Source organism: Curcuma longa, chromosome 8, assembly GCF_044706935.1.
Source record: "Curcuma longa cultivar G26 ecotype Majalengka, Jawa Barat chromosome 8, ITB_CL_G26_1.1, whole genome shotgun sequence".
Taxonomy (NCBI): Eukaryota; Viridiplantae; Streptophyta; class Magnoliopsida; order Zingiberales; family Zingiberaceae; genus Curcuma; species Curcuma longa.
The window spans coordinates 11,961,470-11,987,205 of NC_133868.1; the positions used below are offsets into that span (position 1 = coordinate 11,961,470).

Genomic DNA, 25,736 nt, shown 5'->3' on the forward strand with positions numbered 1-25,736 from the left:
GCTAGTCGTGCCCACGGCAATGCCTATGCCGCCTCTCAAACCCTAAAATAGGGATTGACATGGGTTGCCCGTGTCGTTTGACATGGCCATGTCAGTTGTGGGGAAGGGTTTTTAAAACCTTTCTTGAAGTTGTATTCCCTAGCATGGCTACACTCTTTTTCCTCCCCAAACCCCAAATCTCTCCTCTGCTAACCCTAAAAACCCTTCAAACCTTGATATTTCTCCTCTCATTCTCTCCACCATCCTTAAAACCCCTTTTTCTCATCTTTCCCTCTCTATAGTGATCTTATCTAGTCCCTCGAACCCTAATTTTCAACCAAAATCCTAGTGTCATCCTCCCTGCTTCAACAACATCATACCTCTCCATAGCCCCTCCTAAAGGTTTTCTAATACTTTTTTTTTACAGGAACCATGTGGAAACGATGACGCGCATGCTTGAGCACTGACAATAATTAAAAGGCCACGGAGATGAGGAAATGCAAGGGTAAGGCGTGCAAGAGAAGGCTCAAGCACTAGCAACAAGGAAAAGGCCAAAGAGATGAGGAAATGCAAGGGTAAGATGTGCGATGAGGGTAGTGATCTTAACCTCTAGTCTGTTATTTTTCATAATGACGATCATAGATATAAGATGCTTGCTAAAAGAAAGATCATGAACACTTGTTATATAGATGATATGGTTTTAACTATCTTGGGGCTTAAAGATGGCATTGATTACATGCTTAATTGGGTAGGATGGGATATGTTTATGAATATGAAATCTCCTACCTACATTAGGTCACTCTCAAGTTCCTTAGCTCTTTAAAGGAGAATATTTTGCATGGGGAAGGATGTGGGGAAGGAAAGATCACATTTTAGTTACTTAATAGGGAATACAATTGGACTTTGGCGCAATTCAATTCAGTTTATTTGTTACCTTTAGGTGGAGTTAGATGAGAACCAAATGATTTTAACCCTGGAGAATTTTGGACAAAACTTAATTACTAAGGAAAATCGATATGATGCCTCTAGGGCAAAAGCAACATACCTTGAGAATCCCTATTTCGCTATCTCCATTGAGTTATATCACATACTATTTGGTTGAGGAGATAGTGATGGAGTGGTTAGGCAAAACGGACTAATTTTTATTTAGGCAATGCTATTTAATGTGCATCTTGACGCAGGATCACATATGGTGAAGTACTTTGCTAAGGTGGCTACAACTCCGTCGAGAAATATTATTATTGGTGGATTAATTAGTCTCATCGCCCGAGCTCTTGATTTAAATCTGACGAGATTGGAGCAAGCGATGGGTAGCACTAGGATCGACTTGGAAACATATAAGCTATCCAGATGATCATTAGAGAGGGAGCGGGGTATAGACTAGTACTTAAGACTCAATATAATTATCACATCCCCACCCAATGTTGGGCACACCTTCATCCAAGATCATGCCAATTGAACCTTTCCCACTGTACCTCTTCCCAAGCCCCTTGCCGTTGAGCCTTCTCCTCGCCAAATTAAGCATGCTAGACCATCCAGTGGGCTCAACCCCACCCACCACTCCATTTCTTCTCATGGATCTTCCACAGGGCATCTTGGCTATGACTTCTTAGAGATATGTTCCTCCCTCGATGGATCCAAGTTGAGCAGGCTGAACATAGATGTCTTTTGGTCGAGCTTTGGATGAGCTTCAAGTAGAGCTGGTCGAGCATCTCTGATGAGTGCTACCATATAGTAGAGTAGTACTTCCAAAGGACAGACGACTTCTACAACCAAGCAAGTGAATACCTCCACGGGGAGGTACCACATCATCGTAGTCAGGAGGAGCTCCATCGGAGGACAGAGACCACTTCCATGAGATGTAGCGCTATCGTCAGCAGATAGATGACATGTACAGTTGACACATACAATTGGATATTTTCCCCCCACTTCCCTCCATTTCCTCCATCATAGTTGATTTAGTTCTTTTATTTTTACATTGAGGGCAGTGGATAGCTTAAGTCTTGGGGTGTTAGTTTAATTTTCCATTATTCACCATGCATCATGTTTCTTTATGTTTTGCATTTCCATTTTATCCTTTATCAATTGTCTTATTTATGATGCATTTATTGCTTATCTCTTATAGTATCTTATAGTATGACCTTTGCATGTTTAAACTTAATGTTGCCATGATAGCATGCTTATACTCATTAGTAATTCATGTTTTTTCTATCTTGTAGTAATATTACATGAGTATTGTTGAGTCAGAGAAATTTCACTATAAGCCTACATATTTAATAACTTACACGTAAAAACATGATTTAAAAAGTTGAAGCATCAAAAAAAAGTTATAAATAATCTTATTGGACTAGTACATTAGTATCCTTAGGTAACTTCTAAACACATTTTGATCACTAGAGAAACACTCGAGTCAAGGATTCATAAAAAAGAGAAAAGAAAATTTTTATTTTTTAAAATAAAAAGAAAACTCATTTTGATAATGAGTAGAAGCAATATGGTACCCCTTTAAGACAAAGTAATTACTGGGGAAATACCGACTAGATAGCCTTTTAAAATTCCGAGATTATTGGAGAAATACCTATTAGTTTTCCTCGACATCTAGTGCTTCTTTGAAACCTTATGTGGATAATGCAAAGCATTGTTGGAGGGAGGGGGGACGATCCTTGCATATGGCAGGTAAGTGCCTTTAGCGTGGGTAATTATGGGAACACAATGGAATGACAAAGTAACTTAGTTTGGAAATGGATATTTTAAAACTAAGTTGCACTACACCATACATAGAGAACTTTCTAGTTAGGTCTCTGTGAAACTATTTGTGTGTCTTTGCTCTATAGTGATACTACTCGATAAGACTAACTAAACTTGTTAGAGATTATGATATATTATTCACACATATAGATTTTAATTGTAAATTTTTGCTTGAGGACAAGCACAAGTTTAAATTTAGGGTGTGATGTGTGCGATTCATACCTATATTTTTACTCTTGTTTTGCATTTGTTTCGTGCATTACATTAGCATATTCACATTTACTTATAATATTATCATGCATTTTCACCATTTTAGTTTAGGAGACTAGTTTTATGCATTTTATGTTGACAGGATACAAAGATCTCATTCGGAGATAGAAAAGTCTCTTTACAACACCTAACAGGTCTACCCGTGGGTCATACTACGGTCATGTCTCGTACCACAATTTTGTCCATTCTTGGAGGCAAGACACACAAACAAAGTGATTTGGAGCTTCCAGGGGCTGACACGACCAGACAATGTCAACTGGCACGGCTGTGTTGAACCGTGGTCGTAGTTGTATTAGGGCTCAGAAACCAACATAGCCAAGTCATACCGTGCCAAACCCAATTCCCACCAAATTAATCGATTATGTTAACGACCGAGCAACCTTCCAAAGTTATAAAAGAACCCAAGAGACTAGAGCTAAAGGAGATCAAAGAAGATCGGGATTTGTGACATCAATCCCATGGGTTTAAAAGGATGGAAAGTATCTCCATTGGCATGAGGCCTTTTGGGGAGAGCCCAAGAGCAAAACCATGAGGGCTTAGGCCCAAAGTGGACAATATCATGCCATTGTGGAGATACAGACATCCTTGGGGACCCAACAATTGGTATCAGAGCGAGGCCGCTCTTCACCGGACTAACCGCCGGATGAGCCATGATCCGGATCTAACCATGTGGGTTGAACCTTAAAAACAAAGGAAGTGGGGGCTCCCGTGTTTGAATCAAGAGGACCAGACACTGGGCAGGAAGTCCTAGTAGGTCGGGTGGACCGAGGGGCATGAAGTCCTGGTTGCGGCTGGGTAGGAAGTCCTAGTAGGTCAGGTGGACCGAGGGGCATGAAATCCTGGTTGCGGCTGGGCAGGAAGTCCTAGTAGGTCAGGGTGGACCGAGGGGCAGGAAGCCCTGGTTGCGGTTGGGCAGGAATCCTAGTAGGTCAGGGTGGACCGAGGGGCAGGAAGTCCCAATCCTCCTTGGAAGAGCCGTCTTGTGAAGAAGTGGAGGTTGCAACACCGAGTGGAGATTGGGGTTTTCCGAAGACATTGAGTTCTTTCTAAACTTAACTTCCATCTTTTCATTTATCACATCTTTGGCTTGTAATTCCATCGCCATAGAATAATCACCTTAATCTAGGATTAGGAGTAACTAGGAGTTTGTATTGATGAAATAAAAGTATTGTCCTCGTTTTATTTATGACATGTATTGATTGTGGTCGATTTTAGTTTGTTCATCTCTCCATCGATAGATGTATTGTTGGATTCGACTTAGGGGCAAATCCTAACCGTTATCATTGCATATAAACACACAATTGGATCAAGGGAGAATAGAGAATGTCCTCATGGATGAACTCTCTCATTCTCTAGACTCTAAAACTGACTTGAAGGTTCCCAACTCGAAGTAGGAGTAGCATTTAGCCAGATCGTGGTGCTTTAGTGACAAGGGCAAACCATTAAAATGACCCTAATACCACTACCTCAAAAGCAGTTGACTTTGTCAGTACGGGTAACGTCTAAAGATCGTGGTGCTCTAGTGACAGAGTCAGACCATTAAATAACCTTAGCATGCTACCACGAAGACAAGAGACCATCTCGAGGCTTTCATGATTCGTCAAAGAGCCTAAGGGGTCTATCCTAATCTACTCTTGTGGGTTGCTGTTAGAATAGACACGTCAACGTTTTCGTATCCCATAGATACACCGATTACCTTGGATGATTCCCTTCACAATCATTCATCAAGATAAGATCATTGCTTTCGTTGATCATTCACCATAGTGAAATCGAAACCCTAGGATTGCCTTCCAAACTTACTTTCTCATCGTTTTCGACACAACTTCCTAATTCTTTAGATAACCTATTTTTGCGAACGTTTGGTACTCAACACATAGAGTCAAAGGATGATACACATTTTATTACTTGGCGACATCGTGTATTTACGGTACAATCGGACGACATAAGAAGCAACTTGTTGCTAGTCTATTGTAATGTTGGGTGGTATCAAGTTGCGATGTCACGTGCTTGTGAAAAAGAAGCTAAGGAAATTATTGTAAAGGGAGGAGATAGTTATCAAAAAATAACATTTCAAGAAATATATATCCATTCATTTAGTGTATACCAACAAAGATTACCATAATGCAAATCATTATCGTGAAGGAAACACGTTATTGTAGACAAGAGTCTAGTTTATATTTGGATTCAAAAGAATGAGAAAAAATTATGGCTATAATACCATGTAAAAATAGAGACTAAGTAGATTTTTTTTTTTGCTTGATTTTATGGCATATTTATACAAGTTGCTTATAATGCTTTATGAAAAATATGGTTAGGTGATATCCAATCATAATCGTTATTGAAATAAGGAGATTAAAGTATGATGAAATTTTAATCATGTACCTTGTTGTCTTTGGTCTAATTATGATGGCGGAGAGGATTCATTGGTACAGTTTACTTTTCTTTTGCGTACGAGTGATGGGACCTGCTTCTTTGGCTGTTTTGCAATGGCTTCCAGCTCCTCGAGGAGAATCACATGATGGATAAGAGGCGGCTAGCTAGTAGCAATGCAAGAGGGCCAATTAAAAATGCCTGCACCTACCTTTGCTAATTGCTATATAGGAGGGTGATGGAAACACGTTCTTCAATTGAGCAACAGTGAACTAAGTAATTGAGACTGGTACTTAGCTTGTGAGTGGAGGTGTGAGACGATATGGATTTGGGAGGAAGAGGAGTGATGTTGGCGGCCTTGGCCTTTGCCTTGGCCTTGTGGCTTGGCGCAATGGGAGCACAAGGCCAGCTCCAGGTTGGGTACTACTCCCACAGTTGCCCTCGAGCTGAAGACATTGTGAGGGAGGAGATCGAGAAGGCCCTCAAGGATGATGAAGGCGTCGGAGCTGACCTGCTTCGGATGCTTTTCCATGATTGCTTCGTCAGGGTAAGCAATTAATTCAATCATCATCATCTTCATCTTCATCTTCATCCATGGAAATTGTGAACGCTGATGGGCATGTGCGATATGTGGCAGGGTTGTGATGGCTCCATCTTTTTAGACTCCACCAAGACTAGCAAAGCGGAGAAGGACGCGAAGATCAACCTCGAGCTGGAGGGGTTCGAAATTATCGACGCCGTGAAGAAGAAGCTGGAAGCTGCCTGCAAGGGAGTCGTTTCCTGCGCTGACCTCCTCGCATTCGCGGCCAGAGACGCCATTGTTCATGTGAGGAGCTCTGTTTTTGTTCTGACTCGATTCCCCTGCTTCTTCCTCTTATTATTCAACTAGTTAGACGACTCATTAATCTGCCGTGGCGCAGTACGGAGGAATCCACTACAAAGTGCCGTCGGGGAGAAAAGATGGCCGGATCTCCCTTGCATCCGACACCGACATCCTCCCGTCGCCGGACTCTAAGCTCGCCAAGCTCACAGACTTGTTCATCTCCAAAGGACTGAACCAGCACGATCTCGTCGTTCTCTCTGGTAAATTATAAATCAACCGCTACCAATCTTCCGCATTGTTATCTACTAGCTAAATTAATTAAACTCGTTAATTTGCACTTTGCAGGAGCTCACACGGTGGGCATTGCGCACTGCGACGCCTTCGAGAACCGGCTGGATCCGCAGGACCCGACGCTGGACAGCAAGTACGCGAGGTCGCTGAGGAAGCAGTGCCCGGCCAAGAGCAACAACACGGTGTCGATGGATCCGCACACACCACACAAGTTCGACAACCACTACTACCGCCTCGTCCTCCGCAACCGCGGCCTCTTCACCTCCGACCACACCCTGCTCTCCAGCCCCAGCACCGCCAGCCAAGTCAACCGCCTCGCATCCAACTACAAGAGCTTCCAGCTCGAGTTCGCCGCCTCCATCGTCAAGATGAGCGCCATCGGCGTCCTCACCGGCCACCCCGGAGAGGTCCGCACCAACTGCAGACGCGTCAACTGACCATCGAAGCTAACCCATGCCGCCATGCATCTTCATTGGTGTTAATTGCCAGCAACTGTACACTGGCTTGCTCCTTCAGCATTCAAAATTCGTGTATTGTTTGGTCTCGTTTTCCCCTCTCTGTAATCGTCAATAATTGTTAAAGATGTGTTGTCAAAATGTTGAGCAGTGGCTTCGTCGATTTTGATATGGACAAAGGCCAACGTGATAAGATTCACCGTCCAACCAGATTTGGTCGGCTATTTTAAGCTTAGATCTTTGCTATTTATTATGTTAATCTTGTATGATTTTCACGTGTGTCGGCAGCGAGCTATTGAGAGTGGTTGGTGGAGGGTTTATAGGGATGACGCAGTTACTTTGATTATGTCTTCCCAGATCAAACTTGCACGGCTTCTCTTCCGCAAAGTTCTCTTAGAAGACGCCTTTTTTATGAAGAAATTATCATCATTGTTATTTCAATTTTAGAGCTAGGCATTGATTTATCTCTTAAAGAGACTTCTTGAGTTCTGAAATTTAAAAGAAACTAAGTTAAATTTTCACTGATCCATTTGATTATAACTCGATTCGATCTTCTAAATACTAGCTTTAGTAAGACCAATATCTTATGATGGGTCTCGATGCGGTGGACAGGTGGACTGACTGTTCATGTTCCCTTGTATTTTCTTAATCTATTTTCAAGTCCTTTTAGTTGCCTTAATTTGACTAATTAAGTTTGACTGGTCGTGAGTTGTTAGTTGTTCATCAGTATTTCTAACTCACATGAAGGTCAATTTCCTTCCAGGCCCAGTCAATGAAAGGATGAAGTAGATCAAGGGCAGAACAACACCAGCTTAAAATACTTTCCGAGTCTTTGTCGTGTAACGAGAGCAGCAACAGCGGCAGAAATCCTAGAGTGAAAGCTTAAAGTCACAGCATTTCAGCGCTCAACAGTGCGAGCTCGGAAGAAGATAGAATCTGCCATCTAACGGTCCTATATGATCGGCCCTATGATTATCTATAAGGAGGTAAATCAAGAAATTACAATTGATCACGGGGAGCATTTATTGAATCAGCACATACCACTATTTTCCCTTCCATATTTGTGGAATTTAGACTGTCTGTAAAGCAACTGCATCATTTTACATCCATATTCATGTCAGTGTATCTACAACGGGTCAACTAAAATTAATAGAAAAATATAACAACGAAAACTAATTTAATCAGAAGGCACTAGTCAACAGATTGATTGATTCAACGTTACTTTCCAACAATGATTAGCTACCTTTGAATAAGAAATAACTCTTTGAATCCTTCATCTTCTAATGCATAGTACATGGACTGGCCCTGCAATATTCGGGAGACATATGTCGATCATACAAAACTCTAATATATATATATATATGAGAGCTTGTTGCTTGTTTAATTAAAGCATGCAATCTTACTGTTAGGTTGTTTCCTAAAGTAACTTCAGTAGGAAAGGAACGGTCAATGGTGCTAGCTGCGACTGTGATCAACCATGGAAAATCATTGCTAAGTGATTGAGGAAGAGGCCCATCATTGCCCGTGGAGAAGACAACTGTAATCCCCCTTGCCACTGCATGTAGTGTGGCAAAGCTCAAGAAAAATCGACCAACAATAGAAAGTGACAATACATCCACCCCATCGTGTATGGCATCATCTACCGCCTTAAGCACAGCGGCTGCAGGACAAATAATGCTGTTCCCCCAGCACGCCTTGTAAATGGCCAAACGAGCATGAGGAGCCCCACCTCGCACTGTGCCTCTGCCAAGGCCATGAAAGCTCACATTTCTCACAAGTGAGCCTGCCGCAGTGGAAGCCGTGTGTGTGCCATGACCTTGATAGTCTCGTGGTGATTGGTAGTCTACACTGAGATCGACAGCTTCAACTCCTCCAATGTACCATCTTGCACCAATGATCTTGCGATTGCAATGGCTAATTGTGAAGTTTTGGCCTACTTCACATGTCCCATTCCATCGAGAAGGTATCGGTCCATAACCATAAAACTCCTAGATTCAGGCCAAATGCCTATATATTACATACACATAAATCAAATAGTGAGATCAAATAATCACAAGATTAATGACAATAATATAACAACCTAATTAGAGTTCATGTAATTTACCTGAGTCAACAACTCCAATTATGATATCTTCTCCAAAGTTGGCTTTTTGAAGCAGTCCCAAGTGTTGGTTATGTTCAGTATTGTCTAAACCAACTCCAAGGTAGTCCCAACTTCGTGTGGTGAGCAATGACACACTTTCACTTGGCTTTATACTTTTCACTTCTGGCAATTCTATACAAAATATCGACTTGTTTTAAGTCTCATAAATTATTTTTAATATACAATATTCATGATATAAAAAGTATACTAGAAGTTAATCACAAACAACAACTAAAAATTGGAGTTTCATCTAATAGAATTTTTAGCATAAATAGTGAAAATTGTTACCAAATTGCAATTCTGAATTTATAATCCTACGTACATTCATCACTAATTGCATTTAAATATGAAATATATTGCTTCTATCGAAAGACACGAAGATCCTGCACGAGAGATTAGTTATCGCTTTCTAGATGGAATGATCTTGACCCAACAGATCCAATTGAACATATATTAATAGCAATCTTTTAGTAGCTCAATAATAACACATAGATGTTAGAACAGCCTCAACAGAATAAGAATTCATCATCTATTCAATATTAATTAGCCTTTATTAGGTTACCACTTATTCGATCAGCATGGTACTCAGTAAGCATGGCGGCAAACCCTGAGAAGCCATGTTTGTAGCTATAAACAATCGAATTCAGAGCTTCTTCCTTGCTGAAATTTTAAGTCAATTAACTTACATTAACTAAAAAATTGAGCATGAAGAATTAAAAATAAATAAAATATATTACATGCACCTGCCAAGAATGGAAGATAACATGTCATGGTGGGATGCAGTCACATGATTTGGATCATCATGTTTCCTCTCTCCAAGATACACAATATAAAGCTTAAAAAAATAAAAGTTTATATTTACGAGTTTATGGGCTAACAAGGAGCATTAATTAAAATGTGATTAAAACAATTAAATGGTTACCTTGGTTGAAGGTTGGCCTTGGATTTGTTGAATGGAGCTGAGAGTGAGGAGGAAACAGAGAAAGGAAGGAAGAAGAGGTTTTGAATACATTTTGATTTAATTGGTTAAATTGGAGAAGGGGCTAGCTGTGATATATATAGTACTCCATCTATAATTAATTAAGACTAATTAATTATGAAATGAAGAAAAGTTCAATGTAAATTATTAGCTAAAACAGTGACTAATTCAAATCACTCAAACTTGATATAGTAGCTAGGCTGACTAGTTCAATTAGGTAAATTGATAGAACAATATTATGTTAGATAAATAAATTATTTTACTTTGTGGAAAGATTGAAGGATATGGAACTGTTAAAAGAAAGATACTGTTGTCAGGGTTGCATTAATCATCCTACCCTATTTAACCTGATTTCTTATGGCATTTGCTGTTAGCAAAACTTAGTACATCATTAATTTGATGTCAATGGACTAATCTTATGATAGAAGTTAAAGAACTCTCTATAAGAAATGACCTCTAACCACTCCGCAATGAAGAAAAACAAATATTTTTCAACACGTTTTCTTTAGAGAGACCTTATTACATTTTTGCTTGCTTTGATTGTGTCAATGGGCTAATTCTATGATAGAAGTTGTAGCATTGTCTCTCTCTAAGAATTGATTTTCAACAACTCCTAGTAGAAAAGTAGTGCACGATCAATTCCAAGCGTAGTTAATTTGGATACGATAATTAATAATAAAGAAAAAGACAACTGTTTTCCACAAATTTTCTTGAATAGATAGACTTTGGCATCCGTTGGAGACGCAAGGATTATCTTGGTATCCCTTTAAACAGTTGAAATTAAGATAGCCAAAGGCATTCGAGGAGTCGACGACGATAGCACTGTTATTGCTGATGCATGATAGCCCATCACTGTTAATTTGCATAAAGCCACTCGTCCTCCAACAAGGTGACGTAGTTGCATCTGCTACCGGTTATCAAACTCGACACTATAGTATTTGAGATTCTCGGATATTGAAGTCTGGCAGCAATCGATGCCGGAGCAGGAGTCGTTGATGATGCTCGTGGAGAAAAAGAGGAAAAGACGAGACCATATAATAATCAACCTCATTGAGCTCTAAATCATACATTTTTTTGTCTAGTCAGTGAAGCCATAATTGATTTGATTGTGGTGTCACTCTCATTTTTTTTTTCTGTTTTTCTATGTCAAAACAGTATTACATATTCAAAGAAAAACAATATATGAGAGAAAGATTTTATTCATGTAAAAAACATGTACATAGAAATGATTACTGAATCTCTTATAACTCTACATAACTGGTGCACCGTGGAATACAAAACATGGTCATCTAAAATTTAGGAGGTGCTGGAAAAGAAATCTTCAATGATAACTCGAACTGCAGTAGGGATTCGGACCGTACGTGTGATTCCCACCGTCCTGTTAATCTTCTACTTGATTCACACTAATAGTTCTTTCAATATTTGCTATATATGAACAAAAGTTAGTATATTTTGCGGCTTTGCAGATTATGTCAACGGACTAATCTTAATTATAATAGAAATTATATAACTCTGTGAGAATTGGCTTCTAACCACTCCAAGTAAAATATTTGTATGATCAATTCCAAGCGTGATCAATTTGACCCAACGAAGGAAAAAATAATTACTTTTTCTACAAATTTCTTGAATAGATTAGATTAGCATTGCATATCAAGTCTTTAACCTTTTGTGTTGGAGTTTGATTTTTTGCTATATTTTTTATTTTCTTTTTTCTTTTGAGAAGAATTAGTGTTATGAGAGTATTCATGTTAAGTAATAGTTTGAATGAGTCATCATCCTCGAACTAAGAAAGCCTAATTCTTGTGACAAGCAAAGCACATCAGTGGTGCCACTGAGCATGCCAAGTCCGATACAACACTGGCCGGGCAGGACCTTCATTTGGAGGCGCCAATTAGGGCCCTTGGGTCGGATTGTTCAAATTTATTCATTTTGTTTTAATTCTATTTCTTATTACATATAAAAATGCTTTCAAATAATTTTAAAATCTGAAAACTTTTGGAACTGAGAAATTCTTAGATTTGAACCATAACAGACACTTCTTTATCTTACCACTAATTAGTGAACAAACATATATAACTCTCACCAGATGACTTAATTGCTAGAACTGATAGTTCAACTTGGGAGGAACACTTAAGACGACAACTTTATGGACCATTTCTTTACCTTGCATATTCAATGCGCAATGCAACCTTTGGAATATAACTAGTGTTACCAGTCGACGTTTGAGCATCTGATGGAACAGGAAGGAAATTCTCAATGTCCTCAGCATTTGGTGGTGTCCATGTGTGCTGCTTGAACTTCCTCATGTTGTTTAGCTGGTCAGCCACATCCTTCATAGTTGGTCTTTCTTCTCCCCTTACGTTCAAGCACTGCACTGCCAACTCTCCAATCCTTTCAATCAGCTCTGCATCTCCTTCACTTGTGATCACTTGATTGTCCAAGAGTTCCTTGAGTCGATCCTCTTTCCTGGCCAAAATGAAGCTTGATGCAAGACTCGTTTCTTCTCTATTTTCTTCAAAATAAATTGCCTTCTTACGTGTCAGTAATTCTAATAGCATTACACCAAAGCTATAAACGTCACTTTTTTCAGTTAATTTGCATGTTTGAAGGTACTCGGGATCTAAGTAACCGCAGGTCCCTTGAACCAAAGTAGCAAACTGGTCTTCATCCTTGGGATTTAGCCTTGAAGCTCCGAAATCAGAAACTTTTGCAGTGTAATTTTCATGTAGGAGGATGTTAGCAGATTTCACATCTCCATGAATGATTGGAGGCGAAGCCGAAGAGTGTAAATAGGCAAGAGCATCAGCAGAATCATGAGCAATGTTTAAACGCAGAGCCAATGGGAGGTTATCTATGTTCCTGCGGTGGATTAGATCAAACAAGTTACCATTAGGGACAAACTCATAGACCAACATGGGAACCTCCACTTCCAAACAACAGCCCAAGAGCTTGACTATGTTCCTATGGTTGACTTGGGAAAGAATAAGCATTTCCTTTCCAAATTCTTTCTTTTGTCTCTCATTTATAACCTTTGGCTGCTTTATGGCGACAAACTGATTGTCTCCCATATCTCCTTTGTAAACAGTTCCATATCCGCCTTGCCCAAGAATTCTGTTCTTATCAAATCTATTTGTTGCCCTCTCTAATTCTTCTTTTGAAAAGATCCTAAATGCAAGACTTTGTTTTCTCATCTCTTCCAGTAATTGCATGCCCCCATGTTCACTGAAATATCTTTTCCTTGACTGGATAAGTTTTCTTCTCTGATAAATCATACAGATGCACATGCCAAATACTAGTAAGAAAGTCAAGCCGATGGAGGTGCCTGTGTACCCATCAACATCACATAACGTAAGCATCCAAACTAAATAAAACCAATGAAAAGATGCTGTAATTTATTCTTTGACAGATAATTAACCTTTTGTTTTATGTTTGGCTTTTTAGTCGGATGGAAAGATAGGATAGGAAGAATAAGATAAAAAAAGTAACAGAAAATTCACTCTAGTGATATATTCATGTTCTATGTGCTATTTTGTGATCCTTTACCTAACTCCCTCTCCCTCCTGTATTTCCATCCAAGTAACCCAACCTGATCAGTTGGTGGATATCAAAGCTACAAGACATGAAAATTGGACATATTCATTCTCTTCTTTTTCTACTGCTAATATACAGATCGAGAGGGTATTCTTGAGTGGATCAAAAGACGAAGAGTTGAACAAACAACAGAAGAGAAAGTGCTGAAGGATTGATATGTTAGGCACTTGGAAAGAGAGAAATAACCATTGAACCTTACCTATAACCGCTTTCGCCGCCAAGGAAAGCTTCTGATTTGGGATGCATGTTCCATTGTAAGCGTCACCGTGCGTGCCTTCGGGGCAGTGACAACTATAATTACCGGGCAGGTTCTGGCAGATGCCATCTGAGCATGGATTTGGTTGCAGATTGCATTCGTTGATGTCTAAAATTGAAGTGCAAGAGTAACAGTATTTGGCACCGTTGCAGTCAGAAAGTCAAAACATAATTGAAAGCAGAATAAATTAGACAGACCTTGGCAACCGTTGGAGACGTAAGGATTGCCTTGGTATCCTGTCGAACAGTTGCAAAGATAACCAGGACCATTGGAGGAGTCGATGCACGTACTGTTATTGCTGATGCAGGCATAAGAACTCAGGTTGTGACTTGCTTCCTCGCACGTCTCGTTGCCGATGGCCCAGTCGATGACTACCGGCACCCAGCCATTACTGTTAATTTGCATCAATTGGTTCGTGGTGATGTAAGATGTCTGAAACTGGAACCACTCGGCATCCAACAAGGCGGCGTAGCTGCATCTGCTAAATCTCCAAATACCCGAGTTGTTGAAAGCCCCATTAAACCCGGCTATATAGTATTGGAGATTTGTTGAAAAATAAACTTAAATTTTTTGTTTATTAACTCTAGAGAATATTCCTAGGGCATATTTTTGACATCTTTTCATGAAGAGTTACCTATGTGTCTCTTAAAGAGTCACTTTTATATGTATAAATAAGCCTTTGTAGTTGACATTTGAAGATGTATCAAGCAGATTAATAACAATTGTTATTGAGTTCTCCTCTATTCTCACTTTCTCTACAAAGATCTTATCTTCATTCTCTCTAACAAAGTGGTATCAGAGCCAAGGGGGATGTCTTTAAGCTTCCAGTATCCGCGTCTTACGAAGGACAACTATGATAGTTGGTCTATCCGAGTAAAGGCGATACTCGGTTCCCAAGGTGCATGGGAAATCGTCAGCGATGGGTTTGTCGAACCTGACGAGGATGCGGCGTTGATCCTGATTCAAAAGTTTGAGAAGGACAAAAAGAAGGACCAGCATGCTCTATCTATCATCCACCAGTGTTTGGACGATGCGGTTTTTGAGAAAGTAGCAAATGCCTCAACTTCGAAGGAGGCATGGGGAATTCTTGAAAATTCTCACAAAGGAGTTGATAAGGTAAAGAAGGTGCGACTTCAGATTTTACGGGGAGAATTCGAAGCTCTTCATCAGGAAGCGTCGGAGTCTATTTCAGACTATTTCACGCGGGTCTTGTCCATCGTCAACCAGATGAAGAGAAACGGTGAAAGTATAGAAGATGTTCGCGTGATCGAGAAAATTTTACGATCTCTACATCAGAAATTTGATCATGTTGTGGTTGCAATCGAGGAGAACAGAGATTTGGAAAATCTGTCCATTGATGAATTAAATGGATCGCTGCGGGTGCACGAGGAGCGAATGAACAAGCACAAGAAAGAGCCATTGGAGCAAGTCTTACTAGTCAAGCATTCGTCTGCCGAAAGAGGGAGTGCAATTTCACGAGGCCGCGGTCGCGGTCAAGGTCGCGGTTATTCTCATGGTGGCAGTCGAGGTCATGATAGAAATCAAGAAGTCAAGAGAGTAGACGATGAAAAGCCACGAGGAAATCCATGAGGTCGTGGTAGAGGAAGAGAAAGAGGACGAGGACGAGGAAGTGACGGATACAAAAAGGGGTATGACAAATCACGTGTTGAGTGCTACAATTGTCACAAAATGGGTCACTATGCCCGTAACTGCTGGTACGCCGAGGATGCAAAAGAAGAAGTCAATCTGGTCGAGGAGAAAGAAGTGGAAGAGTCAACGTTGTTGTTAACACAACCAAGAATCTGTTGGAGGAGAAAGCCAATGGTATCTAGACAACGGTGCAAGTAACCACATGTGTGGCAACAAGTCAAAATTTGTTGAACTTGAGGAAAAGGCAACCGGGAATGTCACATTTGGTGATGCTTCGAAAATCCAGATTGAAGGCAAAGGTATTATTTTGATTCGGTTGAAGGATGGTACTCACAAGTTTATTTCCGATGTGTATTATGTCCCTAGATTAAAGAGCAATATTTTGAGTTTGGGGCAACTCATGGAAAGGGGCTACCAGATTCTAATGAAGGATTATAATCTTTGGCTACGAGACGGGAGTGCTAACCTAGTTGCGAAGGTGACGATGTCGAAGAATAGGATGTTCTCGATTCCTATTCAAATCGAAGAGTCGAATTGCTTGCAAGTGTCTGTAAAGGATCCAGCGTGGTGTTGGCACATGAGGATGGGACATTTCAATTTTGATGGCTTGAAAATGTTGTTCGAAAAGAAGATGGTAAAGGGGATGCCTTTGATCAATCATCCGGATCAACTTTGTGAAGCGTGTCTTCTAGGTAAACATGCAAGAAGAAGTTTTCCGAAGGAAGTAACATCAAAAGCGACGAAAGCCGCTTGAATTAATTCATGTTGATGTTTGTGGACCGATCAAGCCATCATCTTATGGTAAAAGTAATTATTTCTTACTTTTCATCGACGATTTTAGCCGGAAGACTTGGGTTTATTTCTTGAAAGAAAAATCTGAGAGTTTTTATGCTTTCAAGAATTTTAAGGCTTTGGTGGAGAAAGAGAGTGGCTATATAATTCGAGCGTTGAGAACCGATAGAGGGGGAGAGTTTACTTTTGGTGTTTTTAACCGTTTTTGTGAAGAAAATGGCATTAGGCGCTTCCTCACAGTTCCAAGATCACCACAACAAAATGGAGTGGCTGAAAGAAAGAACCGGTCCATCCTTAACATGGCGCGGAGCATCTTAAAAAATAAGAAGATGCCAAAGGAATTTTGGACGGAAGTAGTGGCTTGTGCGGTGTATTTCCTAAATCGTTGTTCGACCAAAAGCGTGAAGGACCAGACACCAATTGAAGCTTGGAGCGGAAAGAAGCCAGATGTATCTCACTTAAGGATTTTTGGGAGTATTGCTTACAAGCATGTGCCGGAGCAAGAGAGAACAAAACTTGATGATAGAAGCGAGAAGTTTGTGTTCATCGGATATGATGGAAAATCAAAGGGGTACAAGCTCTACAATCCTATCAACGGGAAGATTCTTGTAAGTCATGATGTGGAGTTTGATGAAGATGCTTCTTGGAATTGGGAAGCACATGAAGATTCCATCGACAAATTCTTCCCATTCTTCGATGAGGACAATCAAGAAGAAGAAACATGTCAGCCCGCAGTTCCTACGACGACACCGAACACACCTTCTAGTACATCTTCATCAAGTGAAAGCTCTAATGAAGGATCACGAAGGATGAGAACTATCCAAGATCTTTACAAGAATACGGAGGTAATCAATGATGTCTTTATGTTCTGTCTGTTGGCCGAAACAACGCCTTTGAGTTTTGAAGAAGCTAGTAAAGAGGAGAAATGGAGACAAGCCATGGAGGAGGAGATTCGAGCCATTGAAAGAAACGACACCTGGGAACTCACTTCTCTTCCAGCGGGTCAAAAGTCGATTGGTGTCAAGTGGATATTCAAAGATTAGTTTTGAATTTTTTTTGTATTTCCTTATATTGGAAATGCAATTTTTTTTGTCATATTTAGCATGTCATTGGTTTCTATGATATAATTGATAATTTTTAATAATGCATGAAATGAAAATTCTATAATAAATAATATAATAGAAAATTTTGATTTAATGATGATAAGTAAAATTTTCATATTCGTTTTTATTTGTTGTCATATCTTAAATCTTTGTATAACTTAAAAGTAATCTATGAAAATATTGAATGATCTAATTAGAAATTCAGTTAGATTTATCCAATTATCACTCGCTAGATAGACTTTAAAAAATATTTTAGAAGTGTAAATGTCAAATATATAGATATATATAAAAAGAGAAGGTCGCCTATCTCTATCTGAATTACCTATACATCAACTCTACAGTAGTTGGAGGTTGGAGCTAGCTGTTTTAGCTTGTAATAGTTTCTAAATGATGTTTTAATACAGACCAATATTAGTAAAGTCTCACTTTGACAAAAAAATTGTACTTTTTATATATTATCATAATTTTTTTAGTAAATTAGTAAACTCTCACTTTGACAAAAAAAATTGTACTCTTTATATATTATATATCATAAGTTTTTAGTAAATTATTAGGTTAGCTAGGTTGGTAGTTAAGGTTTTTTTTATTCATTAATTAAGAGCTTATGAGTTTGCCAACAATGCTAGGGCTGAATATTTCAGCAAATAGCTTGTCACACTCAAAAAAAAAAAAATCTAGTCAATATTGGAGGGCATTATTTAAAGTTCATAAATAATTACTTTTTAATAAAAGTGATCTTTAATTACGAGATAATTAATTAAGAAGCTTTTTTAAAACACTTTTGCAGTTTAGCTGTTGATATCCTGAACCAAATATAACATGAAATTATCATTGAAAGAGACAATATTTTCTCTCTTTATTTGTTCCATCATACCCATATCACTCTATAATACGTCTTTTAAAAATAAAAAAATAGAAAAATAAAATACAAAATACAAAACCTTTTGCATTTGCACTGTCAAAAAGCATGGACTTGGGATGGGAAACAAGACCAACTAATTTGATTAGGCAAATTGACTCCATCAATAATTTGACCACGTAAACTAAGTTGTCAACGGAAATAAACCTAATTAGATAAATATAGAAATTGTGTTGACTCGATCACAACTGGATTAACCGATTCAGCTGCATTAGGATAATAGTCACATTAACTAGATTGAAATAGCAACCTAAGTTGCTTGGTTCGACATGAGTACACCTACATCGGCAAATATTGAAAGGGCACGCTTTTTATCTATATCATCGAAGGCGGTGTCTTTTTTTATTTTAAAAAAATTGTTAAAATAACATTTCACTCATAATTTGATGTTCTAAAAATCCATTTGTATTTCATGTTAAGTAACTTGACCAAAATTGCACCGCCTTGGATTAGAGCTGCTCGAAGGTGCTCAACTTTAGTCAAAGTTATTTACGCCCTTAAAACATTGTATCTTCAAGGTGCAGTAGTTTTGATCAAAGTTTGTCAAAGCTGCTCTAAGGTGAAGCAAAGAGGGATATTTTAGATATTAAATTATAATAAGGTGTTGTTTTAATAAAATTTTTAAGAGGAACACTCTTTTGACGATATAAATAATTAGGGATGTTTTTTTTTAAAAATTTTCTACCATCTAAGTGTCAATAAGACCATGGTCTAGACATAATTAACTCTATTAATAGACACTATTGAAAACATATTTTGCACGAGAACAACCATAAGTTAGTCAAAATATGATCGTCATTAGTATATATATACACCACAAGAAAGCCCTGAAATAACAACGGAATTAGCGACGAAAATTTATTCCGTTACCAACATTAGCGACAAAATTATTATTTCCATCGCTAATGGTTAATTTAGCGACGGAATTTTATTTTCGTCATTATATTTGTCACGTCCCGATCTGACTGTCTGAAAAATTTCGGCAACATCTCCTCCCCTGTAACAATTCAACTTTCCCTGAATACATACTAAGTATAGACCCACACAACCATCTACAATCCAATATAAGTAAATACAAGATTGAACTACATAAATAAGGACCCACACGGCCACAACTACATATACAGACATTAGTCATAGCAACCACCACCACAAATCCACATATAACAACAGAATGCCAAAACACATCGATAGTGCAACAAAATCCAACGATCAACTCCACAAAGCCACACATCGAAGACAATCTGAACGATATAAATAAATACCAGTCGAAAACCACAAAAGAAATGAACGTCTCCTATTGTTGTGAGATGGGGGCAATCCGGTAGAACTCCAACAAGCTTCAAGTAACATCCTTATCTACTACTTGAGGAGACAAAATCTCAGGATCTGGGTGGTGAGTATAAAAATACTTAGTGGGTATTAGAATGAAAGTGCACAATATAACAAGGTATCAAATGAATATAAGCATGGATATTAAAAGGTATACAGTTTCAACATGATACTATAGGAGCAAGGTCAACATACAATATAATAATCATGTATGTCATGTCATACAAATGCAACAGTCATATAACAACAAGTGCATCAGCTATAAATGTAGTAAACAACAACAAATGCATGCATGGTCACTGTCTGCACTCGCCACCCCCCAGTCACCCAACTTGTGCAATGAACTGGGGCGCCAAACAGGATAACTGCACACCCTCTAACAACCACTACTAGAAAAAAGTTAATAGACAACGCCCCAAAGACAACGGTTTTTAGCAAAAGTGTTGTGGTTTTTCAATTTACAACATTTTTAGTCAAAACCGTTGTCTTTTAAAACTAAAAGACAACGTTTGTTCAGAAAGCGTTGTCTATTAGCGTTGATTTTGGGTCAACTACAACACTTTTAAAAAATCGTTGTCGAAAACGTTGTCTTTTAGCGGGTTTTTTTTGCTAAAGACAACGCTTTTAAAAAGTATTGTCGTTGACCATTGTCGTTGAGGGTTTAGAGGGTTTATATCCAAGTCTTTTATCGGGCGAGTCCGCGATTTCCTTCGGGCGTACGCCTCCTCTTCTCTTCTCCCGCCCCATTTTCGTCCCTCTTGAGCTGATCCGACTCCTCACAGGATTGAGCCAACTTCTCCTCTCCAAATCCCGATCGAATCAAGCCCGCTTCTGCTTCTATCATCTTCGTCCTCTATCTTCTGCTCTTGTCCATCTCTCCTCCACTTGAAACCCTAATCCTAGCTTGCTTCCCCCCTTCAAAACCTCACAATTGCCGCCGAAACCCTTGCTCATATCCCGCCCTAGTTCACACCTTATACCCACATCGACCAATTCCTCCACCCCTCCTCCTCCTCTGCCGTTGCCGCTGTGTCACGTTTCCTCGTTTTGCTCTCGAATCGTCTCCCCATCCACATCGTTTTGGAACGCAAGTGAGTGAGTGAGTGAGAGAGAGAGAGAGAGAGCGACAATGGCAGAGGTGGTGGTGTTGCTAGATCTGTGGGTGAGTCCGTTCGGGCAGCGGTGCCGAATCGCGCTTGCGGAGAAGGGGTGGCGTACGAGTACAAGGAGGAGGACTTGAGCAACAAGAGCCCGCTGCTGCTGCAATCCAACCCCGTCCACAAGAAGACCCCCGTCCTCATCCACGACGGCAAGCCGGTGTGCGAGTCCCTCATCATCGTGCAGTACATCGACGAGGTGTGGTCTGACGGCGCACCGCTTCTACCGGCGGACCCATACGCCCGCTCTCAGGCGCGCTTTTGGGGTGACTTCATTGACAAAAAGGTACCCTCGATTGCTATGCCCGCCACCTGTTTGATTGTTGGTTGTGCATAATAACCCTATTATCTGTTCTTTTATGCCTTGATCCTGCATTTTATGTTTGGTTCTAAGGCATGATATGGTTTTCAAGAGTAAGTTCGTTTTACAAAAAAAAAATGCAATTTTTGAACCAAAGAATCATGGTCATTTGCAGTGTATTAAAGCTTTGTTATGTCCTTCATTATTACAACTTATGATTTGATCAAACTTACCATGTTTTTAGCACCTTTCTTAGTCTAGACATGGTAGTAGTTCAGTTAATTGTAAGCATGGTAGTAGTTCAGTAAATTGCAAGATAGAAATACTCTAATTATTTCATAGCATTCTTTATAGTCACAATTCAGCATTCTTTATAATCATAATTCTTGTTCTAATCAAACCTTTTGTGCCTTTTATTAAATTTCTAGGGATCTTAATATCGACAATGTGAGCCAGTCATTCAGAATTCTGACAAATCTAATTGCTTCTGGAACACTTCAACCGGGTACATCTTCTGACATCCTAATATGTGTGCTTCTTGAATTCACTGCTGCCCTCATTGAAGTGAAGATTGAGGATGCTCAAGGCATATGCATTAAGGTCTTTCTGAACCTTGATAAGACATTTTTCCTGATTAATTATAAACTGAGTGTGAGTTTGTGACAGACACAAAATTCATGTTCTATGGTTAAATAGTATTTCTGTTTTTGTCCATGCAGTTCATCACCATCAACAATTATTTCAATGTACACTGATCTTTTGGACTAAATTTTAATATTTGATGATTCTGCAGAGCCTTTCTATTTTGAAGAAGTTATTGGAAGTTACTGGTAGTGGACGTCATGATTCTTTTTGTAAGCATGGGAGTGCTCTAGTGTATCTTTACTCTCAGGTGACTTCTGTTTGTCCTGCAAAACTTATTCACTGGTTTTTGATTGAGAATATCATCCTATAACTCTGCTGCAGATGCTAGCTTTAACTACTGATACATCTGGTAGGATCCACTATGAAATTAGTGAATTACTTCAGTTTGCGAAGATCATGCCAGCAGTCAATCAGGTGAGCATTTGTGGCTTTGCCTTGGATGATATTTTCTAGTAAGTTACAAAATGGTTTTGGTTTGGATTAGTCTTTTAATGATAAACCTCATATTTTACTAATCCTTCATATTTAACCTTTGGAATATGTCGTATGCCACTATATGTTTAAGAATTTTTTCCAATCTGATGACATATTTATCAAATTGACTTATCTGATAATTGCATTATTTAATGAATGACATATTCAGTCTGTATACATGAACTTCTTAGTCATTTTTCAATTCAAATGTTTCAATGTTTCTTTGTTATTGAACTTGTTTGCTTTTGCTGAATTTGCTTCTCTATTGATTCTCTAAGCTACTGTTGTTCTGCCATGGATTAGGGTACACAGTTTAGTTTGGACTGATCTGCTATAGATCTGTTGACTCGCTAAATTTAGTAATATTTTTTACTATATTTTATTTCACTTGCAAATATCTTTTTTTTTTGTTATAAAATCTATGATACACAAAATCTATGTATCATGGAAGACACCAAATTTACAACTTAAAGCAAGAAAGAAACAATAACCAAATCAGGACAACCAACATTATATGAATGGGGAACTAAACTTAAAGCTGATCTATTGTGCCTGTTCTAATTATGTCAACACTAGTTAATGGCAAGTAGATAATTGGTTGTCTTCAAGGATCAGAACATTGAGTTTTTTTTTGTTGGTGCAAACCTAGGATTATAATAACATGCATTAGTACCAGGGAATTCCATGAAATCATAGTACTTGTGATGGTTTGAAAATAAACTATCAACATCTTCTTGTTGTTATTAAAGTACCCTGCAAGCTAACCTGACTTTTGCTCTTTCAATGTTGTTGGAACAATGGCAGTTGCTCCAGCATTCAGGAGCAGTGAACCTGCAAAGAGACATAAGGTGGTGCTTATTTCATTGGGTTTAAGCCCTTGGAGCTGATTGCTCATCTTGAATCTTTGAAGAGGATCTAATAAGCTCTTTACTTGTGTAGTCAAAGTTAGAAGAAAAACTACTCAAAGTTAGAAGAAAAACATCAGGTCTTGGAAGCAGAGGAGCTCCAAAGTGAAGCCAAAACTAGGGTATGATTTCTTTTGTGTTGTAGTTCTTTTGTGTCATATACTCCTTGATAAGTTAGTGTTATCTTGTGCATGTAGTAACTGGAATATATGTGATTTTTGGCAGGCTAGAATATATGTGGTCTTTGGCAGATGGACCTATTGTTAATTGGTAATGCACCTGCTGTGTTATAGACATGCTATGTTAATTACTACAACTTGATAAGTTAGTATTATCTTGTGCATGTAGTAACTGGAATAAGTTAGTGTTATCTTTTGGCAGGCTTGAATATATGTGGTCTTTGGCAGATAGACCTGCTGTTACTTGGTGATGCACCTATTGTGATTCTATTCTGCTGCTAATTGGCATGATGGGTTATGGAGAAGCTGCTGTGTTATGTACCATCAATGGATGTTATGGACCTGCTATGTTGTAACTTGAAGTTGCACCTTGATGTTAGGGACCTGATGCTACAACTTTTGTATAAGCTGTATGTTATGGACCTGTGTTATGAACCTGTATGTTATGAACCTGCTGTAACAATGGTTTTTGTGTAAATGTAATATATAATGTTTTGTATATGGAAGTCATTTAATAAATTTTGTAAGCAATGGTTTTGTATTTACAAAATATATTGGTTTCTTATTTACTGCTAAAAAAAAATCAAAAGACAATGCTTTTTAAAACGTTGCAATACCCAAGCAATTTGTAACAAAATTACAACGCTTTTTAACCGTTGCAAAATGTGTTGTCATACCTATAACAAACAACGTTTTTAAAGCGTCGTAAAAAATATTGTAATATTTACAACGCTTTTTCTGCGTTGCGAAGGTGTTGTCGATGTTAACAAAGACAACGTTTCAAAAGCGTTGTCGTTGAGGGACCTCTTTTACAACAGGGCCTCTTACAACGCTTTTTAATCCACAAAGACAACGCGTTTTCCGTGTTGTCTATTAACTTTTTTCTAGTAGTGAACAGACCACTACACGTGAGTGGGGAGTGAGGAAAATATCACCGTCTGCCGTTAACATCCCCAGACACCCACATTGTGCAGTGAATTGGGATGCACGGCAGGAATCACCCACTCCAACAACAGACCACTACACGCGAGGGGGAGGGGCAGTCTTCAGGAGAGCTATCTAGCTAGTCCTGGTAGCACCCAATCTGTGCAGTGCTATAATACTCTCACCCAACCTATGCAGTGAGAGTTACAACAACAACATACTACGATGCATAGTTCAGTAGATAACTACTACAACATCAAGGTATGTGCAACATTAATCATGATAAGTCAACACAGATAAACAACACTTAAGGAAACTGTATTGAGAGCAACAAGATCATATTAAGGTCAACGGTAAGCATCAAGCAATGAGTTGAGGAACGATTGTAATAAGGATAGCAACAAGTAATTATACACTATGAAAGAGAACCTATGTTGACCAAGCACAGGAGTACACACCTAGTGTGACGCACATCAAAATCAGAACCTCTCCATATAACAAGATCTATAAATCAAGGTCCTGCAATTTACAACATATAACACCTACTAAGTACAACAATATATTAAATTTTATGTCAAAGTAAACCTCAATCGAATCTCACATTTCAATCGATTTTAACCTAACCAAGTTCAATTAACACAACTCAATCTGATTAGCCTAATCAAATTAACACAACTCGGTTGGATTAACCCAACCAGTCTAGTTAACTCAAGTTAACCTTAACCGGATAGAGAGTTAACCCTAATCCAACTCAACTCATCATTTCCAATTAATCTAATTAAATTGATTAATCAATTATTAACTAAATATTAAATCAATTAATACTTTAACTGACTCATTAATTATCTAATTAATGTTGTTTAACTATCAACAAATCTTAATCTAATAGATTAATCATAATAACCGATCAATCTAAATTTGTTAATCCTAACGTTAACTAGATCTAATCACAACTAATCACATGAATTTAATTAAGTTCGTTCCACCCTTCGTCACACTCCCTCAACCGGATTCCATAGCAAGACCAGCCATGAAACCCTTTCAATCCTCACCCTCACATCAACCGATCATCAAACCCGGTCATGAACAAATCCAACTAAAACTCCCAATAGCCAACAAACTATACCTAGCTCAATCTATTCCCAACAGCAATGACTCTTCCACCAAACCATTTAATCCCCAACTGAACAAGACTTAACATGGATCAATCCTAACGAAGCCCTAACATTCAAAGTTAATTCATCAACAATCGGTCAGTCTAATAAACCCAGCAAATCAAACTCCCAATCGGACAAATCCTAAACTCTACCGAACCCACAAATCCTAATTGAATTCACAAGGAGCTTACCTTTGCTGCCCTAATCTCTTCTCTCAGCTGGATACAGAGGATGACGATGCTGGTCGGTAGGGGATTGCGGGGGAAGAGGCATGACGGCAGGGCGGTGACGTC

General features: G+C 38.8%; 4 protein-coding genes, 1 long non-coding RNA gene and 1 pseudogene across 5 annotated transcripts; 4 read left to right on the forward strand and 2 right to left on the reverse strand.

Moving 5' to 3' along the window:
• The first annotated feature begins 5,601 nt into the window (after positions 1–5,601).
• On the forward strand, positions 5,602–7,028 carry LOC141833246 (peroxidase 5-like). The gene is made up of 4 exons (XM_074720644.1): positions 5,602–5,914; positions 6,005–6,193; positions 6,288–6,450; positions 6,536–7,028. The coding sequence occupies exons 1-4, from the start codon at positions 5,690–5,692 to the stop codon at positions 6,916–6,918; spliced, it is 960 nt and encodes a 319-aa protein (XP_074576745.1). The 5' UTR covers positions 5,602–5,689; the 3' UTR covers positions 6,919–7,028.
• Positions 7,029–7,726: 698 nt separating this feature from the next.
• Positions 7,727–10,091, reverse strand: LOC141834037 (subtilisin-like protease SBT3.9; annotated as a pseudogene).
• Positions 10,092–12,217: 2,126 nt separating this feature from the next.
• Positions 12,218–14,529, reverse strand: LOC141834038 (wall-associated receptor kinase 3-like). Its single transcript, XM_074721496.1, has 4 exons — positions 14,520–14,529; positions 14,103–14,465; positions 13,849–14,013; positions 12,218–13,380 (listed from the first exon to the last, which is right to left on the reverse strand). Exons 1-4 carry the CDS (start codon positions 14,527–14,529, stop codon positions 12,218–12,220), a joined length of 1,701 nt encoding a protein of 566 aa, XP_074577597.1.
• Positions 14,530–14,715: 186 nt separating this feature from the next.
• On the forward strand, positions 14,716–15,495 carry LOC141834039 (uncharacterized). The gene has a single exon (XM_074721497.1). It carries the CDS (start codon positions 14,716–14,718, stop codon positions 15,493–15,495), a length of 780 nt encoding a protein of 259 aa, XP_074577598.1.
• A 5,103-nt stretch (positions 15,496–20,598) lies between these two features.
• LOC141833494 (glutathione S-transferase 3-like) lies at positions 20,599–22,155 on the forward strand. Its single transcript, XM_074720958.1, is given in 5 exon segments — positions 20,599–20,906; positions 20,909–21,144; positions 21,588–21,759; positions 21,953–22,051; positions 22,126–22,155. Coding segments are annotated over 3 exon segments (321 nt in total). The 5' UTR covers positions 20,599–20,830; the 3' UTR covers positions 21,597–21,759; positions 21,953–22,051; positions 22,126–22,155.
• Positions 22,156–23,235: 1,080 nt separating this feature from the next.
• Positions 23,236–23,812, forward strand: LOC141833495 (uncharacterized). Its single transcript, XR_012602210.1, has 3 exons — positions 23,236–23,305; positions 23,409–23,453; positions 23,565–23,812. It is a non-coding gene; the product is annotated as an uncharacterized LOC141833495 (long non-coding RNA).
• Positions 23,813–25,736: the final 1,924 nt, after the last annotated feature.

Coding starts and splice junctions, on each gene's coding strand:
- LOC141833246 (XM_074720644.1), top strand. CDS start 5,690: ATGGATTTGGGAGGAAGAGGAGTGATGTTGGCGGCCTTGGCCTTTGCC. Junction 5,915..6,004: donor TCCATGATTGCTTCGTCAGG/GTAAGCAATTAA, acceptor GATATGTGGCAG/GGTTGTGATGGCTCCATCTT. Junction 6,451..6,535: donor CGATCTCGTCGTTCTCTCTG/GTAAATTATAAA, acceptor TGCACTTTGCAG/GAGCTCACACGGTGGGCATT.
- LOC141834038 (XM_074721496.1), bottom strand. Junction 14,014..14,102: donor CGTCTCCAACGGTTGCCAAG/GTCTGTCTAATT, acceptor CTTCAATTTTAG/ACATCAACGAATGCAATCTG. Junction 13,381..13,848: donor GGCGGCGAAAGCGGTTATAG/GTAAGGTTCAAT, acceptor ATGGGTACACAG/GCACCTCCATCGGCTTGACT.
- LOC141834039 (XM_074721497.1), top strand. CDS start 14,716: ATGTCTTTAAGCTTCCAGTATCCGCGTCTTACGAAGGACAACTATGAT.